Source organism: Mesoplodon densirostris, chromosome 1 (genome assembly GCF_025265405.1).
Source record: "Mesoplodon densirostris isolate mMesDen1 chromosome 1, mMesDen1 primary haplotype, whole genome shotgun sequence".
Lineage (NCBI taxonomy): Eukaryota > Metazoa > Chordata > Mammalia > Artiodactyla > Ziphiidae > Mesoplodon > Mesoplodon densirostris.
The window spans coordinates 14,289,113-14,309,339 of record NC_082661.1 but is presented as its reverse complement, the minus strand read 5'-3'; the positions used below and the strand labels follow the sequence as shown (position 1 = coordinate 14,309,339).

Below are 20,227 nucleotides of genomic sequence, written 5' to 3'. Positions count from 1 at the left end.
TATTTTAAATTTTTTACCACTTGGAACATTCATAATGCTCTGAGTCAGATTTAGCAAGCTTCCCCTTTACATCATTGTCATTTCAAGTCAGGCTCAGGAAGGCCTTTCCCATGCCAAGATTATTTTTTCACTATGTTTTCCTCCAGTAAATTTGTGATTTATTTTTTACATTAAACTCTTGGATTTACACGGAATTCATTTTGCTATAAGGTGTGTGATAGGGATGTGGTGTTACTGTTTTCTTTATGGCTGGTCAGCCCTACAGCCAGGAGCCCTAGGAGTCCATCTGGTATTTCCCACGTCTGTCATGCTGGAAATGATCGTGTGTTCTTGGGTCTGTTTCTGGATTTCTCTCTTGTGTCCCATGTGTCTGCTTGTATTCCTGTGTCAATACCCTCCTATTTAATTAGCTTGAGAATAGTGCTTAGTACATGGAAGGCTAGTCCCTGCACACACACATTTCTTTAAGAATTTATCAGTTGTCCTTTCTGGAGGTTTACTTTCTTTTCATCGTTCTCTCACCTTAAACACTGTGAGCTTCAGATGGACACTCTCAGTTCTGAGTAAGCCCACTTGTTAGCGCCCCCACCCTTCCTCAGGTGAACTTGCATTCCCTTTGCGGAGGCGTCCTGGCAGATGCCGCCTCCTGGTTTGGGCTGGTCCCTGGTCTTCCGGCCTCACTCCAATTGGCCTGGCCTGGGCACTAGTCCTTTTGGGTTCTGCATTGAATTTCTGTGTTCGTTCATTAAAAAACCCCCCAAAATCCTTCATTAAAAAGCCTGAAATGGTTGGAGGTCAGGCCAGATATGGAAGGACTGCTAAAGGGTGTGAAGTTTCTTTTTTGGGGGGAGATGAAAGCGTTCTGGAGTTACATCGTGGTGATGGTTGCACAGCCCTGTGAATATACTAAAACCCAGTGAACTGTGCACTTTAAAACGGTGAATTGTATGGTTTGTGGATTATGCTGCAAAACCAAACCAAACCAGGCCCCCAACAACGAATCATTCAGTGAAGGAGGAAAGATTCTGGGAGGTAAACTAAGGCTAGTTCTTAGCAGGAATTTCTCTCTGAACTTCCTGGCCATGGAGAGAGCAGAGGAAACCCAAAGGCTCTCATAGGTTCTAAGGAGAGCTCACCGCTTTGCAGGAGGGGTGGACGTTTTCTGTCCTCGAGTTAGCGAATAGCAGCTTTGCAAAAGATGAGGAGACGTTCTTCGTGTCTCGGTACTGGTACCGGCGGATGACACCACGGGAGCAGTTTTTCTAGGGCTCTTTTCCTCTGTGCCTGTGCTGATCGGCGCCTTCAGGTCTCCTCAGGAGGCTCCCCGTGTCGGTGGCGCGTGGCTGTGAGTGGAGCTCCCGTGTTGGCTTTGCACGTGCTCCTGGGCAGAGATGCTCTCCTGGTGTTTCTGTTTTCTCCACTTAACTGACTTATCACCCTAATTGAACACGTCCTGGCCATGTGCAGGGCTCTTCAGCTGCTTTGCCCTATTCTTCTCCAGACACAGCCCGAGGCTTTCTGTAGAAAGTCTTTCACGTCAGTCAGGGACCCAGGCCATCCGGGTTAGATAGCAGGCCGCAGGCTGCCTAGATTTCATCAGGAGGTCCTCTTGTGGGGCTTATCACCCCGGCCAGATGCTCCCCTGACCCTGTACCTTTCCACCAGTGAGATGGCTCCTTCCTTGTCTCAGAGCTAGACTTGGGTTTCCTCAAGAGAATCAGATTTCTGTGCCCATTTGCAGTGTCATCTCCAGTGAGGGGAAGCTGTCCTCTTAGGTGGGCCTTGCCACCTTGCGGCCCCCTCTCCCGAGCCCCTCAGGCCCCTCCGAGCCTGGGTGAGAAGGCCCCTGGGTGGGCCTGTCCCCGAGGCGAGGACCGAGCTCTGGGAGGTGGCACAGGACTTCCCTGGAGGCCCGGGCAGCTCAGCCCCTCCCTGTGTGAGCCCTCTCCAGCCCAGTGTGGAAACAGAAGCCGTTCTACCTTTTGCTTCTCTGACTGTTTCTGGAGAAAGACTGTAAGATTTGAAGTCAAAGCAAAACAGTCTTATGAGCTGCGTAGGGGACGCGTGATTGTTCTTGTTGAACGCGGTGTTTTGGGCCATCATTTCGGGGGAGGTAAAGACGCAGCCCGTCCCTACTCCAGAGGGCTCCCTTGCAAGCCCTTCCCCAAACTCCTTGTGCTGCCACTTGGGTGTGGCCCTGGGTTTGGGTTGGTGGAGAGAGAATCCTCATGGCATCTCTTTACCTCAAGTCCTGGGTCAGATGACCTCTCCCTGACACACTGAGGCTTAGGGAATCAAAAAGGTCATGTTCATGGTGAGGGCTGTGACCCCAAAAGGGAAGCATAGGCTCTGAGAAGCAGGCCCCAGACAAGGGTGGAAACAGACTTTTTCTTCTGGTTCTTTAACAAGGTGTGGTGGTGCAGTGTGGGATGGAGGGAAGGACACTGGCCTGCTGGTGGGGGACCATACTGCTCCCAGCCAGCTGTGACCCCAGGCAGGTCCCGGGCCAGCCTAGCTGGGTGGCAAAGACAAGATGATGGCCAACCTTCTGTGGTTCTGGGATGTGATGACTTCAGCCTTCCGAGCCTCCCTCTGGAGAGTCCAGATGGGACCACTGCCCCATTCTGGTTCCCAGCTGAGTCCTTGGGGACGACAGGGATGGGTCACCCGGAGCTCGGAAGAAGCCCAAGGCCTCATTCTCATGGTCATTTTGGGGCTGCGTGTCCAGGATCAGCTCTCTGTGGACTTTGTGATGGTCCAGGCCTCTCCCTTGTGTGCAGGTCAAGCCTGTGGTCAAAGCCAGACTTTCCATAAAGGCACCAGGGGCAGGTAGGTGGTCCCTCTTGGTTTAACTCTCTCTCTTTTTTTTTTTAAATTAACTATTTTATTTTTTATTTTATTTTTTTTATTGGAGTATAATTGCTTTACAATGGTGTGTTAGTTTCTGCTTTATAACAGAGTGAATCATTTATACATATACATATGTCCCCATATCTCTTCCCTCTTGCGTCTCCCTCCCTCCCACCCTCCCTATCCCACCCCTCCAGGCGGTCACAAAGCACCGAGCTGATCTCCCTGTGCTATGCGGCTGCTTCCCACTAGCTATCTACCTTACGTTTGGTAGTGTATATATGTCCATGCCTCTCTCTCGCTTTGTCACAGCTTACCCTTCCCCCTCCCCATATCCTCAAGTCCATTCTCTAGTAGGTCTGTGTCTTTATTCCTGTCTTACCCCTATGTTCTTCATGACATTTTTTTCCCTTAAATTCCATATATATGTGTCAGCATACAGTATTTGTCTTTCTCTTTCTGACTTACTTCACTCTGTATGACAGACTCTAGGTCTATCCACCTCATTACAAATAGCTCAGTTTCGTTTCTTTTTATGGCTGAGTAATATTCCATTGTATATATGTGCCACATCTTCTTTACCCATTCATCCGATGATGGACACTTAGGTTGTTTCCATTTCCGGGCTATTGTAAATAGGGCTGCTATGAACATTTTGGTACATGTCTCTTTTTGAATTCTGGTTTTCTCAGGGTATATGCCCAGTACTGGGATTGCTGGGTCATATGGTAGTTCTATTTGTAGTTTTTTAAGGAACCTCCATACCGTTCTCCATAGTGGCTGTACCAATTCACATTCCCACCAGCAGTGCAAGAGTGTTCCCTTTTCTCCACACCCTCTCCAGCATTTGTTTCTAGATTTTTTGATGATGGCCATTCTGACTGGTGTGAGATATCTCATTGTAGTTTTTTTTTTTTTTTTTTTTTTTTTTTTTTTTTTTTTTTTTTTTGCTGTACGCGGGCCTCTCACTGCTGTGGCCTCTCCCGTTGCGGAGCACAGGCTCCGGACACACAGGCCCCGCGGCCATGGCTCGCGGGCCCAGCCGCTCCGCGGCATGTGGGATCCTCCGGGATCGGGGCACGAACCCGTGTCCCCTGCATCGGCAGGCGGACTCTCAACCACTGCGCCACCAGGGAGGCCCCTCATTGTAGTTTTGATTTGCATTTCTCTAATGATTAATGATGTTGAGCATCCTTTCAGTCTGTATATCTTCTTTGGAGAAATGTCTCTTTAGGTCTTCTGCCCATTTTTGGATTGAGCAGTGGCGAGTGAGCAGGCACCGGCACCCCAGTGGAAGAGAAGGGGCTCGCATGTGGCCCAGCCCCAGTCAACACTTCTCATGCGGCTGGGGAAAGGCCTAGAGAGAAGTCTTGTTGTGTTTGCCGGTGATACAAATTTGGGAGGGATAAAGATGTCCAATTAGTTGCAGATTCAAAAAACTCTCCACAGGCACAAATGAAGGCCTGAAAGGAACCTGGGGGGATCCTCTGGTGAGAGTGTGAAGCCCTGCCGAAGGCTGGAAAGCACCCCAGGAAGGCGAGGTCGGGGGCCTGGAGGAAGCGCAGGTGTCTGCGCGGCAAGCCCGGTGAGCGCATGCGCCGCTGGGTCTCCAGAGACTCTCACTGTGTGGCTGCCCCAGAGGGGCGTGGCCGAGGGGCCAGACCTCGGAAGAAGCTGGTAGGATTCCTTCAGCCCTTCTTTTTTCCCTCGGATGCTAGTGGTCCTGTGCTGTGTGTCCATCGTGGGCTGGGGCAGTTCTGGGAACCAGGTTTCAAAGTCGAGAATAACGTGAACTTGTACAGAGGGGGCCGCAGTAGGCGCCCTGCCGCTGGGGAACAACCCAGAGCCTGAGGCCGTGTTTCGTGGCGAAAGCTGAGTGGCGGGAGGGATGCTTCTCACTCTTCCCACGCACCGCCGGCAGCGGGCCTAGGGGAGGGGTTGAAGCCAGCTTGTCTTGGCTCTGGAATGTGAACCAGGGCCGGCGGGTGGAAGTGGTGGGAGGCTTAGGGCTTGCTGTTAGGATGCTGCCCTGTAGTAGGAGGCGCCCCTGAAGCGCCGTCTGGAAGAGTAGTGGGCTCCCGGCCCCAGGTTTCCCAGCAGAGCTAGATGGCCCCCTCCTGGGACCCCGTTCCTCCCCGAGGCACACTGAGGTTTCTTTGAGTTCCGAAAGGCAGGTTCTGTGGACTGTGTGAGGTGGTGGAGGTCCTGGCGAGGCAGACGATGCTGAGGCTGTGTCAGAACAGGAAAAGGGAACTTGGAACCTGAGGTCCAAAGAGTGCATGGCCCCGGCCGCAGCTTGAAAGTCAAGAAAGGAGGACTCTGGGCCCCCGACCACACCCTGCCTGTTGCCCCATGGAGTAAGCCCATGCTGGACCAACGGGGGTGTCTTCAAGGGACGGCCTTGAATACTTCCAGCTCTGTGAAGTGAACGTCCTCACGCAGGGTCTTTCCTCTAAATGGTCAGCGTGTTCTGGGCGCCACCTGTGTGCCACCGTGGAGTTGGGCTGCCAGGAGACAGATGAAGTGGTCCCTGCCCACAGGCGCTTATCGCAGCTGGGGGAAGGTCAGCAGGCTGGGGTGACTGGTGAGTGGGGGTTGTGTGGAGTGACAGGGCACAGGGTCAGGCTGGGAGGGCTGGTGCCACAGCCCTTCTTGCGCATGTTGCCATGTGATCTTCAAAGCCTCCCCGTGAGGTGTGTGCAATAGGAGCTGTCACTGTCTCTTGGGCTCTAAGGGGTTCAAGTGACCCACTTAATTAAGCCTTGGGTGGTAAGTTTCCAGCTGAAATGAACACCTTGTTTCATGCCTCCTAATCCCATGCTTTTGGCTTGAGAATCGTGAAGTGGGTGTTTGCTGTCTGAGAGTACAGTTGACCCTTGAACAACTTGGAGGTTAGAGGCGCAGACCCTGTGCACGGATGAAAATCCGCTGTAATTTATAGTCGGCCCTCCGTCTGTGATTCCTCTGTAGCTGCTGTTCCACATCTGTGGATTCAACCAACCATGGAGCCTGTAATACTGTAGTATTTACTATTGAAAAAAAATCTGCGTACAAATGAACCTGTGCAGTTCAAACTCATGTTGTTCAAGGGTCAACTGTATCTGCTGTCCGTGGAAAATAACATATGCTGGCTTCCGGGTCACATGCGTGAGCTCAGCACCCCACTCGCTTCAGAAAGATGTAGCTTGTCTGGGGCTTCCCCTGAGCCGGTCTGCATCCCTGCTTTGAAGTTTTGGCTTCAGAGGTGGTTTCCATGCTTCACTCTGGGAGTCAGGAGTCACCAGCAAGCCATTCTGGCCACAAAAAATGACCACGTAGACATTTACTTATTTATTTTTCTGGCATGGAAAGATGTTCATGAAGGTTATTGAGAAAAGCAGGATGTAGAACCATAGGTGTAATCCCAGATTTTTTTGAAAAACAAAAAACCTAAACCCTGTGTACACACATTTATTTACGTATGTAAAACTTACAAGGGAAAACTGTGGTGATTATATGAGTGAAGGGGTGTGGGATAATTTTATTGTTTTTTTGCCCTCATCTTAATGTTCCTCGATTTTGTCAAAGCCCATGTCTTTCTCCTGTCGTACAAATCATGAAGGGGCGGGTGGGGAACAGAAGCAGATGCCACCATGCTCACTCCCCATGCTGGGAGGTGTCAGTGTCATCTCCGTGTAAAGCTCGCCAGCAGGCAGAGGTGGAGGCGAGATGAAGCTGTTGATAGAGGGAGGAATCTCATTTCTGCAGCGTCTCGGCAGCTTTGGGCAGCCGGATAAGCCACGTGGGGCCCAGACGGGCTCTGGCAGCCGCCGGATATTAGCTGCTTGGGTGCAGGCCCCAGGGCTTCATTTCATCAGCTCTAATCACCAGCGTGGTGTCTCACAATGATTAGTTTTTCTCACATGTGTCTGATATCAGTACCGATAAGGTGTCCTTTTCATACATTTGCAGGCATTGCTTTCTTACCAGCTAGTATTTCTTATCTCATTGGAACCAATATTTTTGGGATCCTTGCGCACAAGATGGGGAGGTAAGATGAAATGAGACAACGCTCACTCTGTTATAACAATGTAGTTCTTTAAAAACAATTCCCAGTGTTTCTGCCTTCACGATTACAACTGATTGTTTTGATTTCCATTGAAAACTTGGATGGGGGTGGAAATCATGTATTGATGGTGCTTTTTTGTTTTTTGACAGGTGGCTTTGTGCTCTTCTAGGAATGATAATTGTTGGAATCAGCATTTTATGTGTGAGTGAAAGATGACATTTGGCAAGTGGAAATAATCTGTGATTGAAACTTTTGCTTTGGGCAAGAATCACCAAGAAATATTTTATAGCAGTTTGAAGTTCGTTGACATTGAGTTTTATTACATGTTCCATTTTCTTCTCATCAATTTTTATCATCTTAAAAATTTTGGACAAGACTCTCCAAAGGGTTTATTTTCACTTCATGTTGGTTGGAAATTATTTAGAATGTTTTATTCCATAGTTTTTATTTCACTTTGTAGCCCGCTCCCCAACATCTTAAACATCGCCGTGTCTTAAACACTTTAGGGCAGCTAGCCAGAAACAATAGCAAGATGTTTTTCTAGAATAAAACATCTACTAAAGGCCAACATCTATCCCAAATGAGACCTTATGGTTCTTTTCAAAAATGGTGTATGGACGAGGCTGAACTTTCACATATGGCCGTGAACTAGCTGTTCGTGGTGGTCACAAAACCCACTTCAACTCTGACTGTTAAAGATTTGGAGGGTCTACTTCTGCTCAAACCTCATCCTGCTTCTCCTCCTACTTCCTCCAGGAGGGAACACGCATAACAGGCCAAAGAAAGCATATCTTTAAGACTTTCCAAGATGATTTAGAGTTGGATAGCATGTTATTTTATTTAGTTATTTTTAATAAATTTATTTTATTTATTTTTGGCTGCGTTGGGTCTTCGTTGCTGCGTGTGGGCTTTCTCTAGTTGTGGAGAGCAGGGGCTACTCTTCGTTGCAGTGCTTGGGCATCTCATTGCAGTGGCTTCTCTTGTGATGGAGCACGGATTCTAGGCACGTGGGCTTCAGTAGTTGTGGCATGCGGGCTCAGTAGTTGTGGCTTGCGGGCTCTAGAGCGCAGGGTCAGTAGTTGTGGCGCACGGGCTTAGTTGTTCTGCGGCATGTGGGATGTTCCCGGACCAGGACTAGAACCCCTGTCTCCTGAATTGGCAGGCAGATACTTAACCACTTTGCCACCAGGGAAGCCCCAGCATGTTATTTTAGCATAACATTTATTTCCTCTTACAGATTCCTCTTGCAAAAAACATTTACGGACTCATAGCTCCCAACTTTGGAGTTGGTTTTGCAATTGGTAAGTCACACAAATCTTTTATTTTTAAAACTTTGTTTTCCCATTACTAAGACAGAGTTCCTCTTACTTGGGCAGACTATAGCTACTCAATCTAAAATATCTAGAAGTTTGACAGGAGGCTGTGGGCAGCTTAGCTCATGTACGGCTTGTAGATCGTCCATAGAAAGGTACTGGCTTCCATGTACTAGTCATTTATTTCCTGAAAACCGGTCATATAAAAGCCTGCTATTTACAGAAGCAAAGGAACACTCCACTGCTGAGCTTGGGCAAACAGGAGAACTGCTTCCCCAGAATCCATTTGTTTGGGCTCATATCTGTGCACAGACCTTCTCCTATGAGGCTGGGGGACAAAGAGACTTCACATGTATTTCTTGTATAAGGTTTGGTACAGAAAAGGTAGACTGATGTATTGATGACCAGCTGTACTGCAGGAATTTTCACAGGCAAAGGGGTTGAGTCTTTGCAGTGATGTGAGGAACAGTGAGTAATACGTTAGGGAAAAACCTTGTTAATATTTTGGATAAATAGCATATGCTTGTTTCTCATTTATAATATACACATTGATCATGATAAAAGTAAAGGTAAATCTGTCACAGGGTAAAGGCAGGACTCTTTGGTACAGTAGAAAGGGTGGAGCCTTTGTGGACCCCTTAGACCAGGTTAGGTTCTCCTAGCTTGTATGTATACGTATACATAACCTCTCACAGTGCCTTTATAGCCTCAATCACAGTCGTAATTTATTTTCCAACTCTTTGTTCGTTTTGTTCTCCCCTGTGTCCCAGCAACTTGCACATGTTAGGTGATCAGCAAATACTAGCTGAATGAAAGAAATGTCCCTTACCCTCCTGCCCCTGGTGGGTGTTCGGGTAAGGGGTCTGTCGTTTGAACGCCCTGCTGGGCGTGTTCACAGCCATCACCTCATTCAGCCGGTCATTATCATCTCCATTTTATCGATGGGGAGACTGATGTTCAGAGAGATAAGGCATGACAGTGCTCACCCAGCCAGGGATTTGGACCCAGAACTCTGAATATATGTGTTTTTTCTTTATGCTTCCTGTCCCCGACTATTCAAGAGACCAGAGATTCTAATACAGGTCTTGGAGGTGGTGGTGGCGGTTTTGGTTTTTTTAGCCAACTAAATGAGCAAAACTCTTTCGATTTTAATTTCCTGAGTAGGGCAGATGATCCCTCAGACTCCTTCCTGTCTGGTTCCTTCTGATTCTCCCTAATACTTTCCAACTTTAACTCTCATAATCTAAGTGTGAGGCCACAGTGTGGATGGGGAGGGAGCTGAGTGAGGCATGTAGGTTTGCCCAGTCTTTGAGGGCAAAGGACGAGTGGACCAGAAAATAGTGAATCAGGAAAACACCCACAGGAAGCAGGCTTGGGGTCCACACAACCAGTAACCAGCATCCCTCTGGATCTGAAGAATGGCAGGTGAGTCACCAGAGGACTGGGCGCTGTCCACCAGACAGCGGAGGACAAGGTGAGGCAAGGTGGAGAATGGCAAATGGTGGTCTGGGTTCCAGTCTCAGCCTCAAGCGCTTTCAGTCTGTCTTCAGCCAAAGGTATGTTGCAGGGAGTTTGCCTCAAGACTTGCAGGTAGCAGTGAGAGATCTTGGCAGGGTCGTGAGTTTAGGACACAGTCCCTGACATTCAGCTCATTATTGGTTTCCATCAGTTTTCTATAGACTGTGTTCCCTGATTGTCCACAGGCATGGTGGATTCGTCCATGATGCCCATCATGGGCTACCTGGTTGACCTGCGGCACGTGTCCGTCTATGGGAGCGTGTATGCCATTGCCGATGTAGCATTTTGTATGGGATATGCTATAGGTAAGGACATTGGCTTTCAAAACAACCTTTTTTCTCAGTGCATGATTGATAATGCCTACTGAAAATTATGTAAACCTTTGCATCTTTCTGCCTACAAGACATTTAGAGAGAGCTTTATCTAATTCTGTTTCCTGAAAGGTCCTTCCGCTGGTGGGGCTATCGCAAAGGCAATTGGATTTCCATGGCTCATGACAATTATTGGAATAATTGATATTCTTTTTGCTCCTCTCTGCTTTTTTCTCCGAAGTCCACCTGCCAAGGAAGAAAAAATGGTAAGCAAATTTTAGGATGCAATGAAATATTTCTGGATAATTTTAGCATGGTCTCCTGGATAGTGTCCTATGGCTTAGTTCTAAAATATATTTCTGCCCCTTTTGAACAGAACTCCCCAAATGTAAATGGTAAGAATTCCTTTTTAGTTTATACCACATAAGGCAGCTACTTGTTTTACTGTATCAAGCATTATGTTTATATATTTTGAAGAATGAAACTATTTTTGTACATAGATTAGCAGTCAATATAGCTCTTTTCATCAACCAAATATAAACAGGGATTGTTCAATTTAATTTTCTAAGGTTCTTGAAAATCTTGAAGATAACTTTTTTGCCTCTTGTGCTTACTTCTAAGATCAGCCATTTTTGGTCCTGTTTGCTTTTCTCCTAACCCTTACAGCTTTCAGTAATAGTGTCTTAGTCCTTACTGCATAAGATTCTGGAGATGGTTTTAATGTAGGTAACAGACGCTTATGGAAAAATATTGTTTATGCACCTTTGGGCACATGTTAGCACATATGTATAACGTTTAAGTTCATAATTTCATGACCAGAATCATAGCCATAGGCAAGATGTAGTATTGAGTGTTAAGTGTTCCTCTTCTGAATAAATTCAAACTTATTGATTCTAAATTTGAATTTTGAAATGCATTGGTCATTTTACCCTTTCTGATAAGCATTCATACCTGGTTTGGTGCTGCTGCTGATTTTTTTTAAACATCAAATGGTGATAGACACTCGTCTAGTTGAAAGATGAGGGCCTTAGGTTAAAGGTAAAGAGAGAAACAAGGCTGGGAGAGATGGTATTTGGCGTTTAGGAATGGGTGTGAGGTTCCCTTGTTGCTGTTCTCTAGGGAGTACGTCAGAAGTTCTCTCTGATGTTTGACCTGAAGTGGGTTTTAAGGCTTTTTTGGCATTTCTTGACTGCCCTTTTACATGATTATCCCTAAAGAGTGGATTTAAAGAGAGACACAGACCCTGAAGTTAGGTTGTGTGCAGTCTTTGTTTTGGGCACTTTTTGTATTTATTAATATGTGCAGTATATTTAAAAAATATGTCCAGCACTGAGCACTGGTCTTGTGCCCTTTACTCTATAGGATTTAAGTAGGTGATTTTGAATTACTCTCGAGCCATTTGACTCTTCCTCTTTGCCTATGCTTGCCAGCTCCGAACAGCCACAGCCATAGCACTATGTCATATCTCTCTCGGGGCACTTCCTGTTTTCCAGCCTGGTTGTCTAGGTTTCCTGTCTACCTTCGTTTGTCCGACCCCAGCACAGTATCTTGGCCCCAATCAGGGTCAGAAAATTCTCTGTGCAACCACAGAAAACAATGCTTGTCCTGTTGCCACCGTATCAATCTGATTAAGGCCGAATGAAGATTACTCCCAACCCTATTTGACCAAAAAAAAAAAAAAAAAAACCACCTACAAATGCTCCTGTCATCCAAGAGACTGTTTAAGGCTCGGGAGACAGCGCAGGGCCAGCATGGGCAGCCCTGGAGCCAAGCTGTCTGTCCCACGGGAAGACATAGCCTCAACCTCACAGAGTGGTTGTGAGGATTAAATGAAAGAATACCAGTGGAGTGCGACCCCGGAGTCTGCACACAGTAAATGCTCAATAAATTGTCACGCGTTCCCATCTCACCCCACTCTCCTTTCTTGCTCTCACCTAACCCTGACTTACTCCGTCAGCCCAGCAGTACCCCAGTTTCCTCCCTCTCTTCCTCTCTGAGATGAGAGCCTCCTTTTACTCTCAGAGCCCAGGGCTGCCCAGTGGGCTTCCCTCGCCGAGCAGCAGATGTTAGTGGCTGTTGTGTTATCCGTTCGTCGGCAGCAGTGTGAGGGCTTATCTGAGGCCTTGGAGGAAGTGGATGAGGTCAGGGGACCAGGGTGGGGTGAGCTTGCCCTGCCAGCTCCCACTCTGGGGCCCCCACGTGATGGGCGGAAATCAGGCCTCAGTGCCTCTTCCCACATTTAAACTAAGGCTTTAGTTCATTTAAAAAGAAAAGTGCTGAAGGAAGTGGAAGAGACGATTCTGAAAGGCAAAGCAACAAGAATGACAGGCTTCCAGAAGCCACTTCCACTGTAAAATGTCAAAATCCTTAATAAGTGCCTGGCAAGATGAATCATTAAAAACTTGAGAGAATGCGCATCTGCCTGCCCATAATTGATGCCCATAATTGATGCCCGTAATGAATGCATCGTGTCAGACGCCATTTGACTGTCATAATGGCAGCATGCGAAGGTGGCAGCCAATAGCTGCCACCTACTTACTGTGCAGGCAGAGCAGGAAGGAACCAGGTGGAAACCAATAGCGCCGGATGATGAGGGGAGCGAGGGCAGGAAGCAGTGTGTGCCGTGGAGGAGGGACGATCGATTACTGCCCACTTGAGAAAATCCAATACAGACAAGTGCTGGCATTCAGGATCAGCAGTTACCAAACACAGGGGACCTGAGAGCCAGAAGAAGGTATACAAACCTTGGCAAATCATTCTTTCACTAGTAAACATTCTGATTAAGTGGTGTTTGGACTTAAGCTAGAAATGGAAAATTCGAGTGCTATTTTATGGATCCTAAGTCATCCAGTCATGAGCCAGTTTGTGAGCACTTGAGTTTTTCTTCCATTTGGTTTATTGGATTTCTGTTTTTTTTTTCTTTTTTTAAATAATCAGTGTTATCAATACAGGCAGAGAAAAAAGCCTGTTACTCCAGTTCCTCTGCAAGTATAAGAAACACCAACTCTGTCATTTAGGAAACTGTGTTCCAGTTATAAGACAACTGCTTACAGCCTCTAACTGTCAGAATACCCAGTGAGGAGGAAAGCTGTGTTCTGGAACGGAGTTTTATTTTTTCTGGTTGAATTATTTTTAAAGATAGGGCACATTTCTTAGGTCTTACTCTTGAAGTTTCTAATTGTTGCCCAGGCAGGAAAGTAGGAGGTTTGAAGACTGCAGCTTTCTTTCACTGGGCGACCCTGATGCAAAACCATCACTTTTTTTTTTTTTTTTTTTTTAAAGATGTGGTAAATAAATCTTTTCTAGCACACAGAGGTCTTGAAGCCTGGAACTCTTACATTTTAATGCTTTTACTTTTTCACTGTCCCAGCTTTGTATTTGTGTTACTTTTACACTTCACTTGGTCCAGCATGTTTTTACCAGTTTGGAAATTCTGACTCTCCTGTGTCTGATATGAAACCAGGCATTTGGTAGGACCAGGGCTCAACTCTCAGGAACCAGGCATTGCCCTGAATTCAGATGAAAATGCCCTCTCGTTTTTTTTTACTTTTTCTTCAGTCCAGAGTCAAACACACCTTTTTCCACACAGCAGTGCGTGGAACACTGCTCTGATTACCAGGCTGCTCCCCGGGCCACTCTGCACACGTCCCCCATGCACTTGACTTACCCACTTGATCTTGTTCAGGCCCCTCTTTTCGTGGCACTTTTGGACTATTAGATGCCATCTGGCTTAATCATGTACAACTTAAAAAAACAACAACAACTATGGCACAATAAATCTTTCAAAAGAGGTTCAGAAGCCAGTAAGCTAGGTTTTGAAAGCAACAGATGATCTTTTAAGAAAGAAAACTTCTTAACCTGATATAGGTAGTGTCAACAAATGCAGTTTGGTTAATTGATAAATTCTGTTTAAGTCTATATGATGCCAAGTAACTGGTCTGACTGAACTTCTTCCCTTGCAATGCAGTTTTTTAATTGAGTCCGTATTACGTACCCAGAGCTAGGTTCCAGAGGTCCTTAAGTCTACATGTACATACCGTTAGGTATAATGGTGGATAACCAAGGGACAGGAGGCAATAAGGTAGAATGATGGCCGTCCTTTCCAAGCCCGCTTCGCCACCTGTGGGCCTGGGGTCGAGGCCCCTGCCTGGCATTCGGGGCCCTGCAGTCTGGCCCCGGTTGGGCTTTCCCGTGAACGTCTCCCTGTGCCTCATCATCAGATCGGGGGTGGGGGGGTTGGTGGGGAGGCAGGCTGTTTTACTTAATGTCTCGTTTGGTAAATAACCTCTGCCGCGCTCATTCCCAACTCCCTCGCTGTGAAAATCCTTTCCGTCGTTCAAGCTTCAAGTCCACCCCCATCGCTTCCACATTGCTTTCCCTGAGCACTTAACCCACAGTGAGCGCTCTGCCTGCAAACCCTATGGAACCTGTCACTCGTGTGCAGTGAGGTACCTGAGTTGCTGGCAGAGGACCTTAAGGGCACGGACACACACGTCTGGTAGGTGCCCAGTAACCTGCTGTCAGCCATGTGACCCTACTGTGCCCTAGAAAATGCCACATAAGTCGGGCGGTGTTTCTCGCAGCGCGTTTCTCACCCTCATGTGAGGGTAGGGATGGGGGATTTCATTTTTAACCTGCCCCCTCAAGTGATTCTTGGGCACAGTTCTTTGAGGATCACTAATCCAGAGAGGCAAGACATCGAGCTCTTTGGTGGCTAGACCTTTTGTGTTACGAGCACACACCCACGTGGAGAGAATGGTCCTGGTATAGTGTCTGTTGCCTCAATTACTTATTTTTAGAAATTGAGCTCTTTATGAAGTCCATGTATCAATTCACTTGGCAAGAAGCACAATCAAAAAAATAAGAGTTAAATTTGCAGCTGACAATTCGAGCTGGCAGCCTAACTTGGAGGGTCCTATAAGTCCTTACTGTTTTTTTTTTTTTTTTTTTTTTTTTTGCGGTACGCGGGCTTCTCACTGTTGTGGCCTCTCCCGTTGCGGAGCACAGGCTCCGGATGCGCAGGCCCAGCGGCCACGGCTCACGGGCCCAGCCGCTCCACGGCATGTGGGATCTTCCCGGACCGGGACACGAACCCGTGTCCCCTGCATCGGCAGGCGGACTCTCAACCACTGTGCCACCAGGGAAGCCCCGGAAGTCCTTATCTTAACATGCCACACAGCAGATCAATTTAGCATTTCTTGAGAAATGATAAATGGGTTAAGCCCTTGAGTGGAGACATAGCAGCTTATCAAATCTGTGGGACAAGAACTGGGAGTAGCTAACAAGCGCCAAGATAGGTTGCAGTAGGCCAACAGAAGATAAATTTTAATCCAGATAAATGCTGCCATTTAGATTTTCAAACTGCACAGAAAGGCACTGGAGGGAATAGTTTACGTGGAGGAAAACTCTGGAAGACATTCTTGATGAGAGAACTCATTTCAGTTGCACCTGATGTTGTGCTCTACACTCCTGCTGTCCTGTGGGGCATCGCCAGAGCAGACTTTGGCATAGGCTGCCTGGGCTTGTATCTGCCCCATTTAGCTGTACATCCCTTGGTCAAGTTCTTTAACCTTTGTGCCTACACGGAGGGTTATCAAGCTACCTCATAGGGTTACTGTGAAGTTGAGGTATTGCATTGAAAATGCTTAGCACAGTCCTGGCATGATAAACCCCAGCTGGACACTCAGACTACGTGCTTGGTCTGTACACTTTCACGAGGAATGATGACTGCAGTGCTCATCAACTGAGGATGTTTGTCAGCTGAGGATCAGTTGACCTTTAAAAAAGTTTTCAGTAACAATAAGGGAGTGCACAAGATTTTTATGTACATGAGAGGAATGTAGTTTTTAAAATACAATTGAGCAAGAGGAGGCCAGCCAGGATTTGGGGAGAGGTCCTCCTGAAATGCCATTTTTTAAAAAGATAAGGGCCCTGTGACGTTTAGTCTAGGGAAATCTAAGGGGGCATGGCCGTGGTCTTAAAATATTGTAAGGGCAGGCTGTGAAGACGGCTGGAATCAGAACTTGATCCACAAATAGAAACATGGAGACAGGTTTTAGTCTAGCCTCAGGGATGTTTTTAACACGAGAGCTTGCCTCATTAAGGAGGGAGGACCTCCTTATTAAGTGTTGCCACTGTGAAGGTGCATTGGGTGACCTCCAGGATCCCCCCACCCTAATTCAAAGACTCTAAGTATAACCTAAACCTAACCTGCATATCCCTTTCTTCCTAGCTTACAGTTTCCTCCAAATCGACTTAGGGCTCCTGGCAGGTATAATGGGAATAGTGCAGACTGCTGCTGCTGCTTCCTATTGCCTGGAATTTTCAGTTTAGAACTCCAGGTCTTCTAGGGAAGGCACCTGGAAGTTGCACCAAATCACTGGTTGGTTGATCGTAGGTGGTACTATATGTAGTTTTCAAACTACTAATCCTTAGAAACAGGGTAAGACTATCTTCTCTTTATGAAACAGTTAATATATCTGCACTTTGCTCTCTTTTAGGCTATCCTTATGGATCACAACTGCCCCATTAAAACAAAAATGTATACTCAGAATAATATCCAGTCGTATCCGATAGATGAGGATGAAGAATCTGAAAGTGACTGAGACCCTCAAAAGTCATCCAAGTATCTAATTGTATAAAACAGTGTTTCCAGTGAAATGACTCATCCAGATCTGTCGTAGTGATACCACTCATCCCTGGTGAAAGAGTAAAACAACCAAAGGTTTTCTTTTCCATGGTTATGATCGATTGCCAACAGCCTTATAAAGAAAAAGCAGCTTTTCTAGGGGTTTGTATAAATAGTGTTGAAAACTTTATTTTATGTATTTGATTTTATTAAATATTATACAATATATTTTGACGAAATAGTGTAAATCTATAAATATTTGAATCCAAATCCAATATAATTTTTTAACTTACATTCACAAACACCTGGGCAAAAAAGTCTTATATATTTTCTGAATATTGGTAATGAGTGTTTAAAGCACGCATTATCTCCGAGACACTTCCAATAATGAGGAACTAGAAGGAAGTCTGAAAAACAGAATCAAGTAAGATGGCATATATTATATAGTGACACTGAATGTTGAGTTACTGAACTTGTAATTAGTTGACCTTGAACAACACAGGGTTTGGGGGTGCCGACAACCCATGCAGTCGAAAACCTGCGTACAACTTTACAGTCAGCCCTTTGTATCCATGGTTTCACATCTCTGGATTCAATCAACCACAGACCATGTAGTACTGCAGTCTGTATTTATTGAAAAAATTCTGCATATAAGTGGACCCGTGCAGTTCAAACCGTGTTGTTCAAGGGTCAACTGTACTGTCAATATATTCATGAGTTAAAAGCTAGTTTTCTCAGATGCAGAAGACAAGAACTTGAGCCAGTCATCTTTTGGATTTATCCATGAATCTCAGCGGGCATTAGTTTTCTATGTAATCACCTACCTGGAAACAGATGGTTGTAAATTATATGTTTACATGTCATGTGGTTGGCAGCAAACATAAAAGCCAATAAGGGTAAAATAGTAAATGTTCTGAAAGCAGAGAAAAGCACCCAAACGTATAGTTATAAACAACTAGAAGCTTTCCCTTTCAGATATATACTTGTCTTACCAGATGACAGAAAATTGAGGATAGATATACCTTATACTGTCAGGGTTGTTTAAGCATGATGAGATATATCAACACCTAGCTCAGGTTTTAGAAAAGAAATTTAAAAGGCTAATAGCTGCTGTGATGTGAAAAAAATCAGACTATAATTATCTTTGAGCTGGAAGTCATCCAAGTGTTTTCTAGGGATCTACTAATTTTGAGTTGTTTGAAACTATTATTTTTTAGACTTCTGAACGTTGTTCACATCAATGTGAAAACAAATTTTACATGAAGATGAAGAAGGAATGAAATTGTCTTGAATCGTGTTAGGAAAACAGGTAAAAATAATAGGGTGGTCAGGGCACACCCCCTTTCACAGGCAGGAAAAAACCCAAACATCTAAAAATGTCTGTAATACTGTATCACCTAGTGCTGTGTGATGTAGTTTTTCTAAGCATGACGACGTTGATGTGCCTTTTTGATGTGATAGCAAGTACCGTGTTAGTGAACATTGTTAAGTTTATATCGAGTTTTGTATGATATGAAGATAGTGTGGAATGTCTCAAATAACACTTGTTCATTCTGTAGTTCTGTAATCGTAAACAAAAACTACTTAATGTCAGTTCTTTGTTGTAAACAAAAACTACTTAATGTCAGTTCTTTGTTAAGCTAAAATTGTGCTCCTGTTAACTTGGAAGGACCCCTCAACCTTATAGTTCTCTAAGAAAGTAGCTAATACTTCCCATTTTCTTTATGAAGCTTTTCTTGTGGGGCTTTGATCTGAAGTCTGGTTTTCAAGTGCATGTGTTGGAAGCAGACAAGCGTCCTACTCGTGTATTTGCGTTGGGCGACTTACACAAGGACTCTGCTTTGCTGGAGGCACTTCTATGGCTAAAGTAAAAAGGCAGGATTGTTCTCTACTTCTGTAGGGGAGAGCCTTAAAAAAGAACGTGCTGCAAATCAGTTCTCTTGCGGGGTTTGTGGTTCTCCTCACTCCCAATACCATGTAACTTTTCCCTCTTTTATTTCTGCCTGCAAGGCTTCAGTCTCTTCAAGGATGACTGGCAGCCATGTCTGCTGGTGATCCCTAGAGATCATATAAAAGATATATATTTTTCAGAACTGTTTTGAGAGCAAAAGGTATCAGTTGTATCTGAAGGAGAAAAAAATTGTAAGGTCTTTTATATGACCAGTATTCTGGGGTTGGCAAGACTATGAAAAGAGCAGTTTTTTTTTTTTTAATGTGTGTATCAGAATGAACACACAGCTCTCTGAACATTTATTTTTTGAGCAGAGGTGGTTTTTATGTTTGTACCTGGCAAAACAGATACAAAAAGCTTAATGAGGTAGTGATGAATATTCAATTCTTTCTTTTGACTGCTAAGTGTATCCACCTACGTCATGTTTTAGCTAGTTTACTTAATAAATCTTCTGAACACTACTGTGCCTGTTGTATTCCTTTGTTAACCAGATATTATCATTGGAATAAAATATGTAAGAAGGTACTGTTTTAACTGTGGGTATTCAATTAAAAACTATTCTTCTTTGCTTGCAGGCATCAGGTAAAATCTACTCCAGACTAGTTTGAACCATACTTTTTGGCTTTGCAAAATTTGTTTTAAATTGAAGTGTGTAACTAGCCACATGGTGTCAGTGTGGAACCAACCAGTAAGTTATCCTTGCATCTCTAAAGTTATATTGTTTTCCTGATTACTACGAACAAATAACTGTATCTGATGAAAATAACTATGATATGCAGCCACTTGACACAGTAGGTCCACAGCCCCGGGAAGTTCCATAAAACTTAGGGTGCGCCTGTGTGCACCTTTCAGGGGTGAGAATCCACGGTTTTAAACAGGTCTTAAAATGGATCCATGGCTTAAAAAGGCTTAAGGGAACCTCCCCCAACCCTGTTTTTAAAGGAAAGCTGTTATCTTTCAATTTAGAAATAAACTCAATACATTTTAAAATTAAAGTGATTTTAAATTTATTCACTTTTAGGGGACTTGAGATTTTATTATCTTAATATTAGTAAGAGCCAAATACTTTCAAACTGCCTTTCAAAAAATTCAAAAATACTTAAATTTAGAATTGACAGTACCCTCAAATTTTTAGCATGTGTTTTCTCCTCTCAAATTCACAAAATGGCCACATAGTATTTTAACTAGTTCTGATACTGAAGAATGTAAGGTCTGATATTAAGAAATGTAGCATATGAATTGATTCTAAATGCTAAAATATTGCTCAGCTTGACTGTCTAACCTAATAATTCATCTAAATACCAATGTAGCAAATACACTTTAGTCCAATTACTACTAGATAGCATTGGCAAATCCATAAATCTGATTTTCACAGCATAAAAAAATAGTAAAACCAAAATTTAATGCTCTTAGACAATTTTCAGAATAGCAATTTTGTTTAGCAAAAGCGGACTTTGTTAAGCTTATCTTCATGTCCCAATTAAACCAGGCAATAATTCCATAGAGATGCAGCAGTCACCTTTTTCAGATGACATCAAATGAAGATATTCTTGTTTTCTGTGGTAGTTTTTATTTAATATTATTTTTTAGCTATTGATAACATAGCAT

The 20,227-nt window shown here is 44.8% G+C and overlaps 1 protein-coding gene across 1 annotated transcript in view; it reads left to right on the top strand.

Annotated features, from left to right (window-relative positions):
• SLC18A2 (solute carrier family 18 member A2) overlaps positions 1 to 16,645 on the top strand; it is a 36,057-nt gene extending 19,412 nt beyond the window's left edge. The window contains exons 10-15 of the mRNA XM_060098965.1: positions 6,802 to 6,880; positions 7,048 to 7,099; positions 8,136 to 8,199; positions 9,915 to 10,034; positions 10,173 to 10,306; positions 16,541 to 16,645. Coding sequence (XP_059954948.1) covers positions 6,802 to 6,880; positions 7,048 to 7,099; positions 8,136 to 8,199; positions 9,915 to 10,034; positions 10,173 to 10,306; positions 16,541 to 16,645 — 554 coding nt within the window. The remainder of the gene's footprint in view (positions 1 to 6,801; positions 6,881 to 7,047; positions 7,100 to 8,135; positions 8,200 to 9,914; positions 10,035 to 10,172; positions 10,307 to 16,540) is intronic.
• Positions 16,646 to 20,227: the final 3,582 nt, after the last annotated feature.